Source organism: Gracilinanus agilis, chromosome 1 (assembly GCF_016433145.1).
Source record: "Gracilinanus agilis isolate LMUSP501 chromosome 1, AgileGrace, whole genome shotgun sequence".
In the NCBI taxonomy this organism is placed as follows: domain Eukaryota; kingdom Metazoa; phylum Chordata; class Mammalia; order Didelphimorphia; family Didelphidae; genus Gracilinanus; species Gracilinanus agilis.
Genome location: NC_058130.1, coordinates 580,063,643 through 580,080,493, shown reverse-complemented (window position 1 = coordinate 580,080,493; position 16,851 = coordinate 580,063,643). Strand labels below are relative to the sequence as shown.

Here is a 16,851-nt window from a genome sequence, read left to right as displayed (position 1 = left end):
TTTCAGCCCAAAGATATCCCAAAGCACTTAGCCAGGTAATGAATTCTGTGTTGCCAGTACAATGAATCTGTAAGCAAAAAGCAAGTGCCCTTAGTGTGTTTAGTAACAACACACACACATTCTTGGCCTCTAGAATTAGCTTTATTTTTTCTTTCCATCTTCCTTTCTTCCAATACTTTTCTTTCTTTCTTTCTTTCTCTTTCTTTCTTTCTTTCTTTCTTTCTTTCTTTCTTTCTTTCTTTCTTTCTTTCTTTCTTTCTTTCTTTCTTTCTTTCTTTCTTTCTTTCTTTCTTTCTTTCTTTCTTTCTTTCTTTCTTTCTTTCTTTCTTTCTTTCTTTCTTTCTTTCTTTCTTTCTTTCTTTCTTTCTTTCTTTCTTTCTTTCTTTCTTTCTTTCTTTCTTTCTTTCTTTCTTTCTTTCTTTCTTTCTTTCTTTCTTTCTTTCTTTCTTTCTTTCTTTCTTTCTTTCTTTCTTTCTTTCTTTCTTTCTTTCTTTCTTTCTTTCTTTCTTTCTTTCTTTNNNTCTCTCTCTCTCTCTCTCTCTCTCTCTCTCTCTCTCTCTCTCTCTCTCTCTCTCTCTCTCTCTCTCTCTTCTCTCTCTCTTTTTAAAAGAAGGAATTTAGTTAGGGTATTCTTACCTTTAGAGAAAGCATTCCATTTTAAATTTCCAAATTGACCACTGATGGAAGAATCAGTCAATCTTAATATTATTCCTAGAAATGTATGATGAGCCACAATACTGTGAAATTGGTACCTTCCTGACATATAACTTCTTCAGTTCAGCTTGTTTGGCTCTGACACCTCTTGGACTACTTGTTCTTCAAGGCAGCATAGTTGGGATCCATACTGCCATCCATCCATATTAATGAAAAACCCTGAGGTATTGATGGCTAGCAGGTATTTCAACACTGCTTTATCTATATTTATGCAATAAATCTGATAAACTATCTAGTTCGTAAAGCTTTCAATAATAAAGGTTACCAATACAAGATTTAGAAACTGCTGCACAAATAGTCAGATTGTACTGGTATAAATATATAAAAATGCTAAAAGGACACAATAGAAGAATAACAAATGATGTACTAACATATGCAAATATTACCTTATGCATTAGTCATATTTCAACTCAACTTACTCTTCAAGTTCTATCTCCATTCAAGTACGATACTTGCAAAAATGTATATAAAACAATTAATTTTTTTCTTATACATTCCATGACTCTCATTCACCTAAGTATAATAATATATTGGGCGTGAATGGGCTAGGTAGTGTGGTTCAGCAGATTGAGAGTCAGGTCTAGAGATGGGAGATCCTGGGTTCAAATATGACCTCAGACACTTCTTAGTTATATAACACTGGGCAACTCACTTAACCCCCATTGCCTAGCCCTTACCAGTAATATGTTTGGGAACTTGAGTCACATATTTTAAAATGCTTTATATGTACCTAATTGGTCAAAAAAAATCTAAAATAGACACAGAACAGGTACTCAGTTAATACTTTCTTAAATAAAGTTAAAGTCATAATAAAAGGTGGCACTATTTCTGCTTGTTGATTTATGTTTTCTAAATCAATTGGACTAGAATTACTAAAATGATTGGGCCTTAACAAATGCTATCTATAGGAGAGTGTTAGGGGTATAGGTGATAACTTCTACTGTCTGACTTTTAGCTGTTAAATAAGGACTGCAAAACAATTTGAATATATAAATATAATAAAATATTAGTAATAAGAAAAGACAAATATGATGATTACAAAGAAGCATGAAAAAACTTGCATGAAATAATACGAAGTAAAGTATAAAGTGCTAAGAAAGCAAAAGACACTGATGACAATAATGTAAATGAAATGAACATAAAGTAAAAACAATAAGAAATGAACATTAGAAAATCACAAAGAACAGGCATGATTACTCTCCTCTCTCTATTCCCCATCTCTCTGAAGAAGAGAGTTCCATTAGAATACAGCATATAAAATCAGATATTTTTTTGACGTGCTGATTTCTGAATGTTTAGTTCCTGTTCCTCTATTTAAAAAAAAAATCTTCAGAGAAGCAATGGCACTGTATATTGAGGTAGGAGGTTGAAAAGAGGGAAGATCCTGGACAAAATCTAGATGACATACAAATAAAATATATCAATAGTAATCTATTTTAAAAATTAAGAATTGTGGAGATCAGATATAGGAAATTGTGACATTACATGTTTGTTTCTCCTTATCATTTGAGTCTCTCCAGCTACTTAGTTTTTTTGATTGATAAACTTGAATTATGAAGTCATATTTTAAAATGTAGATAATATTATACATCACAATAAATTTAAGGTAAATTAGAAAATTTAGCATCATGTCAGACTTTACAATTTATATGTGATGGCTTCAAGTTCACTTATGCTTTATATTCACACAACTGTAACATCAGTGTCATCAAGTGATTACTCTGTTGTATGTTCTTTTTAACAAACGTGATCAGAAAGACCTTCTTTCATAGAAGAATGGAATAAAACCGATCAGAAGGATCTTCTGTTTCCTTTGAAAATCTTGAAGCAGATAGTACCCTGGAGAGATTATTATTCTTTCCCCTCTTAGAAAAAAAAGTCATACGAAAAAGGTATCATTCTAATTTCAATCATTTAAATGTCTGCATTCAATAAGAGAAAATCTTCGCAATAGTTTTTGTGCCTTACCAGCATGTAAGTAAGCCAGATCAGGATTTTCAATATCAGGATGCTGTTCTTTCAAGTGGTTACGGAATTCCACAGGAATATTTGTTCCATAGTCACATTTTGGGCAGTTGTACATCTTGACTCCTTCATGTTTACCAGTATGTAAAATATGCTTCCTAATATTCTCTGCACAATTTGATCTAGGTAAAAAAAATAAAGATAAAAATAATATAGTACAGTTAGGCAAAAATATACACAGCTCTTTCTGGAGTCCTTCTTTTAAATTTAGAGAATTTCATTCACTTCCTTGTGTAAGATTTAAATTAATATCCAGGAACTTCAAGAATTATATTTTATGAAGTTTATTAATAATAATCACAGGAAGTAAAAGAATAAAAAAGTAATTATTCAACAAAATAAGACTACATGACTAAATTTTCTTGCTTGTTTAAAAAGCCCACTCCAAAGCTGCAACAGGAAGAGAAGGGAGCAAGAGGCTGGGCTAATGTATATCCTCCCTATGTCAGCATGTAACATGAGAAGAGTGGGATGCTGGGAATTGTAGTTTTTAAGGTAACAGATTCTAATTACACACTTGTATTTACTGCACCTTGCTCCCATGGCTGAAGAACTTCATGAATGGGAGGATTTCAAATCTGTATCTATTACTCTGTATAGCTCTTGTGCATATTCTAATAAGGAATCTACATAAATGAGATGGAAGTTTGCTTGCTGATCAGAACAGTGTTTCTTTACCTTCTATTGTGTTCAGGGCTTTTTGGCAGTCTGGGAGAACTCTAACAAGGACCCCAATTACACATTGCAGATATTTGCAAACTTTTTCACAGACATTTGCAAACTTTTTTAATCTGTCAATCAGCTGAGCTAATTTTTTTTCTTTCCAAAAATATTACTTGTTATATGGGATGGCTTTCTGGGAGGAGGATAGAGAAGGATACATGGGATATAATAGGAACATAATAGAAAATATATTTTTTTAAAAGGTCAGTTTTTGGTCAACTTCATGGTTCCTCAAAAATAAAAATTGTATGTTTTATTGATCCAACTGATTCTGTGAAGAGTCCCAAATAATTCTGTTAACAGAAGACTTCCACTCTATTTTCACAATTAGAGTCACCCTCTAAATTCATCATTGTTTACTGACATTGGGGAGTAAAAACAAAAAAGCTAGTATCATACTTAATTAGTACTGCTTATTGAAAGTGTCAATTTTTGTTGTATAACCCATATTATTTCCTTGTACAAAATGCTAGGTATTAAAAGTCACCAGAGCCAACCACCTGTCAAATGAAGAAAATAAACTTACTAAAATACACACATTTTAGGGTACTTAAAATCAGAAAGAAATAGCAATGTATCCTATTATTGAGTGCATGAAGAAACAGATGACTTTGGGGGGCAGCTGGGTAGCTCAGTGGAGTGAGAGTCAGGCCTAGAGACAGGAGGTCCTAGGTTCAAAACCCGGCCTCAGCCACTTCCCAGCTGTGTGACCCTGGGCAAGTCACTTGACCCCCATTGCCCACCCTTACCACTCTTCCACCTATGAGACAATACACCGAAGTACAAGGGTTAAAAAAAAAAAAAAAAAAAAAAAAGAAACAGATGACTTTGGAAACAGAATAATATCTTATTTTCAAGCAGGGTGTAGTCTTGACAAAAATAAGCTGATATCTCTGAGAATCTAAATAGAATGTAGACTCTACAATAAAAGCCAAGCCAGTGTTGTTAAAACAAGAAAGTGGGAGGCCTAAAAAAGTGTTTGAATATTGTTTAAAAAATACAAAAGGGAGAAGTAAGGGCTGAGGGACTTGAGAAATTATAGAACAACAAGAATCACTTATTGATATTTGTACAGAAAAAGTAAGACAAATGTTTTCTGTTCTTCAATAGATTCTTAGGGTCCACATCTACTTTATTAGAAAAAAACCAGAATCTATGTTCATCAAGCTATCTTTATAGAAAAGTGATATACAATGCTAATGGAGGATCCAAGCCATAACTGACATCTTAATGTCCTATACTGTCTACCTGTATACAATATAAAATTTCTATAAGGCTTGAAATTCCAGATAATTGGGAAAGAGAAGGCTAACAAGTAACTCTTTCCTACCTGTCACCAAAATGTTGCAGGTAACATTTCAGAGTTTCATCAGTATTAGTTATAAGTACTCTGATCATAAAATGACTAAATAGGACAAACCATGAGATTCTGAGAGCTAATCACAGAACTGTGAGATCAGAGTCAATTTCTGAAACTGAAACTAAGAACAAGAGAGGCAAAATGAGCTACTCGGTCACACAGGAAATCAGTGAGGATCTAAACCAAGCTTTAGTGATTCCAAAGCCCTCAATTCCCTGTTTTGTACCAAGCTGTTCTCAGTCTGCTAGAATGCCAGAGAAACAACTATAGTATTGCTACCTTAAAGTTTTCCTATCATAAAGAAAGTGAGAAGAAGGTTGGTAAAAAAGCATCATTTCAAAGAAAATGTTTTATCTGTGTATTGGCAGGAAATAACAGCAGTTCTCAAACTCATTTGGCCTATTTTACAGCCTAGAGGTAGCTAGGTGGCACAGTGTATAAAGCACTAGGCCTGACATCAGGAAGATTTGAATTCAAAACTGACTTAGCTGGATAAGTCACTTAACCTGTTACCTCAGTTTCCTCAATTGGAAAACAAGGTTAATAATAGTACTTACCACTCCAGGGTGGTTGTGAGGAACAAATGAGACAATATGTATTAAGCACTTACAATGGTATCTGAAACATAATAGTTGCTATGTTAGTGATGATGATTGATGATGATGATATAGATGATGAGTTGGAGGTAAGGGCAACATGTACAGCAAGACTTCTATATTTGGAGCCAGAGGGCTTGAGTTCAATTCTTATCTATTATCTACCTATGTGATCTCTGGGCCCGAGTTCTTCATTTTTAAGAGGAAAATGTTGGACTAAATTACCCTATGATGTCCCTTCTAAATGTAAGTCTTTGATCTTATGCTCCAATGATAGGTTAAAAATATATAGAAAGTAATTTTATAAGAGGAAGTAGATAAACTCATAAAATAAACAGTTGCAACACAAGGAACAGTGTTTGTAGGATCAAAAGGATTTCAACAGGCAAAACCACCTGAGCTTCTAAGTGTGAGTATATTCTAATTCTAAAAGTATGGACAAAGGCAAGAAATGTAGCATGGCTAGGGGCTAGAACAGAAAGATCTATCTACTGTATATGATAATTATAGGTATTTGTGCCTTATAAAACTAAATGGATTAATTGGCTAGGGATTATATCTTATCTAAACCTTTCATTTTTCAGGGCTTAGCAAAAAGGGCTTAGGAATGTTCACAGAATAAATGAAAATATAAGGCTGACATGAAACTGTGGGGCCAGATTGTGAAATGTCTTAAATTCAAAACTAATATAGTTAGGTACATTTTTTAAAGAAATATGCAACAACTCAAAACAATCTGTTTGGGACAAACACTGACAAAGCTGCATTCAATTCAGCAGTATATAGAATAGATAAGAATTGGTAGAGAAAGTGGAAGTGGAAAGAATAACTAAAATTATTATAATGATGAGGGTTAAACATAAGCAGTGATGGTAGAATGGAAAAGGAGAGAACAAATGGGAAAAACCAACAATATGATGACTGTCCTACTGAATACAATAATGCTCTTAGGTAATCATGATATATGTAGGACTCTTTGCCCCTACACTAAATGGTCTCAAAATACTACTTTTTAAGGATATGTGTTGGCTTCATTTAGCATCTCCCTTGCTTGAATGCTTACAACTATTGCTTCTTTTTGCTGTCTCTAGCAGCCTTCTCAAGCTCTTTTTAAAATATTTGCACTGGGAAAAAAGATGTAGAATCTTAGTTAAAAAAATAAGATATCCTGAAAAGTCATTATTGAAAAAATACATGGAATTTGCATATATATTATTCAGAAGTCTTTTTTTCCTTCTTACCTTCACTTGCTCATTTATTCATATTATTTATTTATTTAGTTTGCTCACTATTTCTCAGGTATATTTGAAATAAGTATAGTTCTCTGTTAAATGATTTCTGGATAGAAATTTTATAGAACTATACTAGTCCTTTATGGGAAAAAAAGAAGACCTATAATTAGGAATTTTTCTGTCTAAAGTAAGTATCATAAACTGCAGTGTGGGTATGAGACAGGTAGGGTGGGAGTGTGGCAAATCACTTATGGGAAGGAAGGTGTGGAATATTACTCTACTGAAGACAGAAACTTGGGGACACCAAAATAAATACTCTATGTAGAGAAAGACAGAGAAAAGAGTAGGGAAGGCTCTCAGTATTGTCCAACATCTGGCAGTTTTATATTTTAGCTATTTTTGCTAACTAGGTGCTATTTTTTTTCTATACCAGTAGATAAACTGTAAGTATTCTGTAAACATGACACACTAAGGCAAAGACTCAGTTTCACACTTCCTTAGTAAGAGCTAAGGGAATGATGTTATAATGTTATTATAGAGAGGCTAGGAAAGAAGGAATTCCTCAAAATGTAAGAAAAATTTTTAAATATATTTCTAAATAATTAATAAAGTGTTAAGAAAGTTATAGAAGAAAACTGAGATGACTTGTATTAAATTTGGATCCACATAAATTCATATCTCTCTTAAGATATATAATGTCCCCTAAAAGATAGCTATAAACATTATTATTATTTCAGATATATTATTTCATTTTGCTTCATTATTTCCACAAGTTAAGATCATCATTAATTGCCCTAACCACAGTAGGTGCTTAATGAATGCCTCTTGAATTATTTTAAGGTAACAAATTCTCTACTCTACAATTCTCAGAATATAAATCATTTTTTTAACTCTTTTAATAGGTAAACATTAACCTCTTGCCAAAACTTTTAGGATAAAACAATTCCACAGTTTTTAAATTCATAAGACAAGAAAGTTGTTGTACTTAGACTTATTTTCTCTATGGGGTAGCTGGGATCTTAAGCTGGTGTCCATGAACTTAAAAAAAACACAACTGTTTTAACAACTATACTTCAATAAATCATTTTCCTTTGTAGTCCTATGTATTTTATATCATACTTTTTAAAAGCAATATTCTTAGAAAGGGTCTATAATCTTCACCAGACTGCTAAAGGAATTCATGACACCAAAAAAACTTTGGAGCCTCTTGGTTAGAGCATAATTCCCTCCTCTCTAGTCCTGCCATGTACATTCTGCCCTTACTCACTATTCCCACTAGATGGAGATCATTTGAAGATGAAATGTTAAATTTTTTTTGCTGACTCACAAGATCATAGATGTTAACAACTAATATTTATATAATGCTTTAAAGCTTTCAGAGAGACTAGTCCAACTCTTTCATTTCACTAAGGCCCAGAGAGGAAAGACTTACATAAAATCATACTGGCAGCAAATGAGAGGTAGAATTTGAACCCAGGTCCTCTAACTTAAAATCTATAACTATGCTAAAACATATGGCCTTTCTTAGAATACAAGAGATGTTGAAAAATTATTAACCAGTGGATTAATGCTAGAGAAGTAGATTAATCGACTTGTATAAAAGAAATATGTCCCTCCCCAATTCCACGTTTTTCAAATTAATATATTTGTTAAAGAATATTTATATAAAGGAGCATGTAAGGATGAGAAAGACTGGAGAAGTCACATCTAGTTAGACATCTACAAAATGAGGGCATTTGAACCAATGATCTCTACAGTCTATTTTAATTCTAAAATTCCTGATTTTTAAAACATTTATTAATTTTTAACATGGTTACATGATTCATGCTCCTACTTTCCCCTTCACCCCCCGCACTACCCCCACCCATGGCTGATGCACATTTCCACTGGTTTTAACATGTATCATTGATCAAGACCCATTTCCAAATTGTTGATAGTTGCATTGGTGTGGTAGTTTCGAGTCCACATCCCCAATCATGTCCTCCTCAACCCATGTGTTCAAGAAAAACCATGTTTTTCTTATATGTTTCCTCTCCTGCAGTCCTTCCTCTGAATGTGGGTAGCATCTTTACCATAAATTCCTCAGAGCTGTCCTGTGTCATTGCTTTATGCTGGTACGGAAGTCCATTGTATTCGATTTTACCACAGTATATCAGTCTCTGTGTACAATGATCTTCTGGTTCTGCTCCTTTTGCTCTGCATCAATTCCTGGAGGTTTTTCCAGGTCACATGGAATTCCTCTAGTTTATTATTCCTTTGAGCACAATAGTATTCCATCACCAACTTATACCACAATTTGTTCAGCCATTCCCCAACTGAAGGACATACCCTCATTTTCCAGTTTTTTGCCACCACAAAAAGCGCAGCTGTAAATATTTTCGTACAAGTCTGTTTATCTATGATCTCTTTGGGGTACAAACCCAACAATGGTATGGCTGGATCAAAGGGCAGGCAGTCTTTTATAGCCCTTTGAGCATAGTTCCAAATTGCCAGCCAGAACGGTTGGATCAGTTCACAACTCCACCAGCAATGCATTAATGTCCCAGTTTTGCCACATTCCCTCCAGCATTCATTACTCTCCCCTTCTTTCATTTTAGCCAATCTGCTAGGTGTGAGGTGATACCTCAGAGTTGCTTTGATTTGCATTTCTCTAATTATTAGAGATTTAGAACACTTTCTCTTGTGCTTATTGATACTTTTGATTTCTTTACCTGAAAATTACCTATTCATTTCTCTTGCCCATTTATCAATTGGGGAATGGCTTGATTTTTTATATAATTGATTTAACTCCTTGTATATTTGAGTAATTAGACCCCCGTGAGAGTTTTTTGTTATAAAGATTTTTTCCCAATTTGTTGTTTCCCTTCTGATTTGGGCTGCATTGTTTTTGTTTGTACAAAAGATTTTTAATTTAATATAATCAAAACCATTTAACTTACATTTTGTAATTTTCTCTAACTCTTGCTTGGTTTTAAAATCTTTCCTTTCCCAGAGATCTGACAAGTATACTATTCTGTGTTCACTTAACTTATTTGTAGTTTCCCTCTTTATATTCAAGTCTTTCACTCATTCTGAATTTATTTTGGTGTAGGGTGTGAGATGTTGATCTAAACCTAATCTCTCCCATACTGTTTTCCAAATTTCCCAGTTTTTGTCAAATAGTGGATTCATGTCCCAGAAGTTGGGTTCTTTGGGTTTATCATACACTGCCTTGCTGATGCCATTTACCCCAAGTCTATTCCACTGATCCTCCCTTTTGTCTCTTAGCCAGTACCATATTGTTTTGATGACTGCTGCTTTAAAGTATAGTTTAATATCTGGTACTGCTAGGCCCCCTTCACATTTTTTTCCCATTATTTTCCTTGAGATTCTTGATCTTTTGTTATTCCAAATGAACTTTGTTATATTTTTTTCCTAATTCAGTAAAGAAGTTTTTTGGTAGTTTGATAGGTATGGCGCTAAATAGGTAAATTAATTTGGGTAGAATGGTCATTTTTATTATGTTAGCTCATCCTACCCATGAGCAATCAATGGTTTTCCAATTGTTTAGATCTAGTTTTAATTGTTTAGAAAATGTTTTGTAGTTGTTTTCGTATAATTGCTGTGTTTGTTTTGGTAGATAGATTCCTAAGTATTTTATATTGTCTAGGGTGATTTTAAATGGTGTTTCTCTTTCTACCACTTGCTGCTGTGATGTGTTGGAAATATATAGAAATGTTGATGATTTATGTGCATTTATTTTGTATCCTGCAACTTTGCTAAAGTTGTTGATTATTTCTACAAGCTTCTTAGTTGATTCTCTAGGATTTTTTAAGTATACCATCATATCATCTGCAAAGAGGGATAGCTTAGTCTCCTCATTGCCTATTTTGATAGCTTCAATTTCTTTTTCTTCTCTAATTGTTACTGTTAGTGTTTCTAGTACTATGTTGAATAATAGAGGTGATAATGGGCATCCTTGTTTCACTCCTGATCTTATTGGGAAGGCTTCTAATTTATCCCCATTGCATATGATGCTTGTTGATGGTTTTAGGTATATAATGTTTATTGTTTTTAGGAAAGGTCCTTCTATTCCTATACTTTTCAGTGTTTTCAATAGGAATGGATGCTGTATTTTGTCAAAGGCTTTTTCAGCATCTATTGAGATAATCATGTGATTTTTGTTTGTTAGACTGTTGATATGGTCAATTATGTGGATGGTTTTCCTAATGTTGAACCAACCTTGCATTCCTGGTATAAATCCCACCTGATCATGGTGGATGATCTTCTTAATTACTTGCTGGAGTCTCTTTGCTAGTATTCTATTTAAGATTTTTGCATCTATGTTCATTAGGGAGATTGGTCTGTAGTTTTCTTTCTCTGTTTTTGATCTCCCTGGCTTTGGAATCAGTACCATATTTGCGTCATAAAAGGAATTTGGTAGGACTCCTTCTTTGCTTATTATATCAAATAATTTGTATAGTATTGGGATTAGTTGCTCTTTGAATGTCTGATAGAATTCACTTGTGAATCCATCAGACCCTGGCGATTTTTTCTTAGGGAGTTCTTTGATGGCTTGTTCAATTTCTTTTTCTGATATGGGATTATTTAGGTATTCTATTTATTCTAATTCCCTGATTTTTAAGAATTACAAATAGTACAGCTATTGTATTTTTTTTAGAAACTGAGGAATAGTTAGTCTGTGTGGTCTAATGTCATTGGAATCACAAAGTTCAAGTTCCATAAAGCACTTGGCAAATTTTAAAGAGTTCTATAAATGCTAGCTATTATTATGTTTTGCCTCTGACACATATTAGCTTAGTGAATCTGGGTAAGTCACCTTAAACTAGGCAAATCTCTAAGAATAAGCTGGAGCAGTTTCTGATCTGAATTGGTAGTCTTTCCAGTTTCTGCCTCCAATGAAATTAAAACTAGACCATTTTTCTGTCTCTTCATCTAAAAGGTGGAATTAAAACTATTTTCTAACTATTGCTAATTGACTACATATAGGGAGGTGATGTGAAGTCATCTCTTGTACTACATATTCCATACTACTTTTTAAAATTACTTTCTTCCTTATTTCATAATTCCCAACTCTATTTCGAAAGAGAATATATATTTACACACACACACACACACACACACACACACACACACACACACACACACACACTCTGTCATATTCAAACTCTGGAAGTTGAGAGTCCCACCTTGATTGATAGTTGAAGACAGCTGGAGACATCAGAATGTTCCTGGAGGCCATGAGGACAAGAGGAAAGGCAGTTAGCCAGAGGGTATAAATACCCTGACAGACCTCTGAGAGGGACTCTTTTTGGCTTTTGCTTTATATTTGGCTTTGCCTTGGCTTTGGTTTGGAGCCCTGTCTGAAACCTTTGACTTAAACATTAATCTGATCTTGGACACTGATTGACCTGTAGGTCTGACCATGGATCCTCTGTTTCTATCTCAATTCCCCTAGATATTTAGGTATTTAGGGCCCGGGGGCGGGGTGTGGGGGGTGGGGGGACCAGGAAGTGGGCAGAAGAAGAAAAAGATGTTAAGGGTGGTATTTCCTGAAGGCTGTAACTGGCATAACAACTGGCAGTAAGAAGCTGAGAGAGATCATCAATATCTGTGTCAACCAAACAGATTGCTTACTCTGGTTTGGCTGTGGCCAGGCTGAGCCAGAGGAGGTGAAGAACAGAAGCTCCAGCATTACTGAATAGCCTACAGTCTTGAGGGATTATTATCTTAGTTTTAGTGATAAGGTCTCCTATCCCCAATCTGTTCCTGATCTTTCCTTTCCCTTATTAACAACACTGATAAAAATTATTAAGTACCTTCCTGGAGTAGTTATTCCATCACAACTCTGGGGAGCGTTATCCAAAGCTAATAGAGCCCAATACTAATAATCAACCCCAGGTGGGACCTGAAAGGGTTACCCATTCACTGACCTTTAGAGATCCTGCCTGGGTACTGTTATAAAGAAGGGCAGTTATAACATGAGTGGCAGGACTCCTGGTGTCCCTGCACCAGCCATCAAGGGAACCAAAGCACAGCTTCCCAGAGTAATAACAACCATAGTAACTAGCCTATTAGTAAAATAGAGATACCTTCTCCTAATTTTTATAACAGTTTTTGGGGAGCCAGCCACTATACTGCCACTAAAAGAAGACAGACAGATATTACCTTTGCATAACAACAATACTAAAGAACCACTAATCACAATCCAAATCAATGATGAGTATATAAATGGGATAATTGATATGGGAGCAGATATAAGTTGCTTAAAGTATCTTCCTAGAGATTGTGAGATGCTTGGATCAGTTGTAGTGAAAGGAGCATCAGGCATACCCCAAACTGCACCAAAATTTCAACCAAAAATGGTGAAGTTGGGTCCCATAAAATTTGACCATCAATTCTTGTTTTTACCATTGTGCCCAAACAATCTCATAGGCAGAGATATCTTATGTAAATTAGCTGCAACACTCTATTGCGAGCCAAATGGTCAAATATACTTGCATCTCCCCAAAAGGTCATTGAAACATCATCCCAACCTGTGCTCAGACAGGATAGCAGAAGATCACACAATCTTAGTACTGGATCAAGATAACACCTATAAGATTCCAGATATACTACTCAAAGGGGTCTGGGCTAGTAACTCCTCAGACATGGGCAGGATCCTATCTGCTAAGCCAGTTAAGATAAAGGTGAAAGGAGGAATGCCACCACCTAGGATTCCTCAATTTAAATTGAGCAAAGAGATAGTGGCAGGAATAAGACCAATAATTCAAAGCTTATTAGATCAAGGCTATAATTAAGACCAAAGCCTATGGAGGGAAACCATTAGCTTTCAAAACATTTGAATGTTTGCAAATAGATTATGTCAAGATACCAAGATGTCAAAAATATAGGTACATACTTGTGATAGTGGATAAACTGACAAAATGGCCAGAGGCAGCATTCCCAGCTAAGAAAAATGATGCAGCTTTCATGGCAAAGATGTTACTGAGGGAGATAATTCCAAGATTCTCTATTCCAGCAGTCATCTCATCTGACTCTGGTAGCCACTTTGCAAACTCTATTCTAAAGCAGTCTACCAGGTGCTAGGAATTAAGAGACATCTATGTTCTATCTATTGACCTCAGTCATTAGGAGCCGTTGAATGCACTAATCAATCTTTGAAATCAATGATCAGGAAGCTATGTACAGAAAGTCATCTACTTAAGAAGTCAGCCCAATAGTCAAACACATTTGTCACCATTTGAACTATTATTACAGACAGCAACCATGGGTGGTAGGAAAAGCTCCAAAAGACACTAATTACCTATCACATCTAGGAATCGAGTGCAAAATCTATGAGTATGTCACCTTTTTTACGATTAAAAATGATAAAGACTGATATATAGAAATTAGTAATTTAATTAAAGCCATGGCCATGCTGGTAAAATATATATAAGACCGTGCCTATCTTTTATATTTACCTCCAGAGCCCATCTTCTAGCCAGCCCTCCAGAAGGTCAAGAGGCCTTACTTTCAGATCTCCTCCCATTTAAATGTGGACACAAAATGAAACACAAGAAACAAATCACTATCAAGAACAAGACACTCAAATCATTGATTTAGATCACACAAACACCTCATTTACACATGAAGATCAACAGTTGAACTTATCAGAAATCAGCAGTGGTAAAGAAGAAGACTACTAAACATTAAATACGTTACATCAAAGACAAGTGCAAACAAAAAAATCTCACAAGAGGAAATTTTTTGGCAACACAAAATTTAACTACACAGTCACACATTGGTTCCTGATCCAGGGATTCTTCAATCAAGTCTACAATCTGCAAGATGTGTGTCCAGCAAAGGAGAAGAGAGATGAGATCCTGAAGATTCCAAAGTTCCAGAAACATCAGGACATCAGGACCAGCATGAGGACAACAAGAGACATGGCACAACAGACTGTACAAGGACCTGAACTGTGACAACATTTATGTGACTTGGACATCATCACCGGAAGAATTACAAGGAGAGAAGATCAACAAATCAAGATTAGGTTTGAATAGGTGCAAGATTTTATCTCTCTCTCTCTCTCTCTCTCTCTCTCTCTCTCTCTCTCTCTCTCTCACACACACACACACACACACACACATACACACACACAATTTTACTTTAAGATACAGACTTTAGGAATATATTAACATAGTTTCAAGATAATACATGACATTAGTCTGCACTCAAAGGTCTTTTCCTTCTCTCTTCAATAACTGAAGCGAATAGAAAACTGAATTTCTAGGTTAAATAATATTTAATTTCTTGATTAGCCTCCACTTTTGAGTACCCAGAATTACTAGTTGAAACTAGGAAGTTTCAACTTACTGCTGAGCCAAAACAAAATAGTTTATTTAGTGGATCTGCTAATTTTTAACACTGTACCCTTCAGTAGTCATGAAGAATTGAGGTTCACAGTAGTTTTTATTTTACCTACTACTTGAGTCCGGATTTAAGGGGAAAAAATCACTACAAAGATTCTGTATAAGGTAAAATTTAAAGGTGATTCTTTATATTCAAAAGGATTCCTCTAAATAATTATATTTCCAGTATGTTTAAGTATTTGTTTAAAGATCATTAACTGCTTGACTAAAAGGCTGAGAGAAAAGAAAAAAACAACTTTAAAAGATAAAGTGCCATTGCTAATTAAAGGTTAATTAAAAGTGAAGATAAAACATCTCTCAAATTATAATCCATATTAATGGGAAAATACGATTTTTGATTTATAAAAATTAGATTAAAAAGCAATTTTTCAGGGACAAGACTATTTTAATAACATAAGTGATATAAGGGCTGTCCTACTTCTTTCCTATCTGGCATACAAGCTAGCACAATACCTCCATTGATGAAAGGCAAAGTAAATTTATGAATTATCAGAAATATTGAAGTCTTCTACTAGAATGTAAATCCATTGAGCAAAGAGATTCTTTTCAATGTTTCTATTTCCTTTAGCTCCTACCATAGTAACCTTTATACAGGAGATAATACATTTTTTTAGAATGAAATTGAATCTAGGTTAGTTAGAGATTAATGTCTTTGCCACTAACTAGCAGTGTGACTTTGCACAACAAAAATAAATTTATTATACAATTAAGAATTGTTTTGGTGAGGGCAGCTGGGTGGCTCAGTGGATTGAGGGACTGGACTAGAGATGATAGGTCCTAGGTTCAAATCTGACCTCTGACACTTCCTAACAGTGTGACCCTGGGCAAATCACTTAAACCCCATTGTTATGTACAGTGTTCTTTGCCCCTTATCATTCTGCTGCTCTAGAAGGTAAAAGTTAAAAAAAAAAAAAAAAAAAAAAGATCCTTTAAGGTCTTCTCCAGGAAAAAAAAAAATTAAGATGGTTCTGCTTTAAATGGTAGTATCTACTGGCAAAATGAGATATCATAAATTAGTTCTATTAACATATGCAATTAGTTGCACATGGTATAAGCCACACAGAGAGTAACATGGGTTAAAGATTAGAAGAGTTCAAAAATTAGTACACAGAATTCAGGAATCTTAGACAGGAGGAAATTTATTTGGACTAAATGAGAAAATAGTAACCAACATATAGATGCCAAATACTCTATATATCAGCTAATAATTATATCTGTTTTTGCTTATCCCAATTAATTTAATTTAATATTATTTTTTTAAACCCTTACCTTCCATCTTGGAGTCAATACTTGTGTATAGGCTCCAAGGCAGAAGAGTGATAAGAGCAGGCAATGGGGTGACTTGCCATATTTGAACCTATGACCTCCCGTTTCTAGGCCTGGCTCTCAATCCACTTAGCTACCCAGATGCTGCCTCCAATTAATTTTAGATTACCAAACAAATGACAATCAATTTGAAATACATCTCAAACAACTTTATTGGCCAGAAAAGGAAAGTCACAGGAAATTATAAGGATCTTTGTGAATGATATGATTCTAACAAATGTTATAGTTTCTATTTTTTCTGAATTCTACAAAATAATTTGCATTTATGCAGAAGAAGGCAATAGATATAAATTGATTTTTTCAATATTTTCCATATTTTTCCCAATTGTCTATAGTTACTATAGTTATCTCTTCTTTACTTTTAAGAATATAAACACTATTATGTCATCTCCAAGTTTACAGGACCACTCCATCCCTACTTCTTCATAATTTCTCAAAAACCGTGACTATATAAATTATTT

At 34.4% G+C, this 16,851-nt stretch overlaps 1 protein-coding gene across 1 annotated transcript in view; it reads right to left on the bottom strand.

The window, feature by feature from the left end:
• Positions 1 to 16,851, bottom strand: part of ZNF407 (zinc finger protein 407) — a 616,647-nt gene that overhangs the window by 172,829 nt on the left and 426,967 nt on the right. The window contains exon 7 of the mRNA XM_044667178.1: positions 2,683 to 2,861. Coding sequence (XP_044523113.1) covers positions 2,683 to 2,861 — 179 coding nt within the window. The remainder of the gene's footprint in view (positions 1 to 2,682; positions 2,862 to 16,851) is intronic.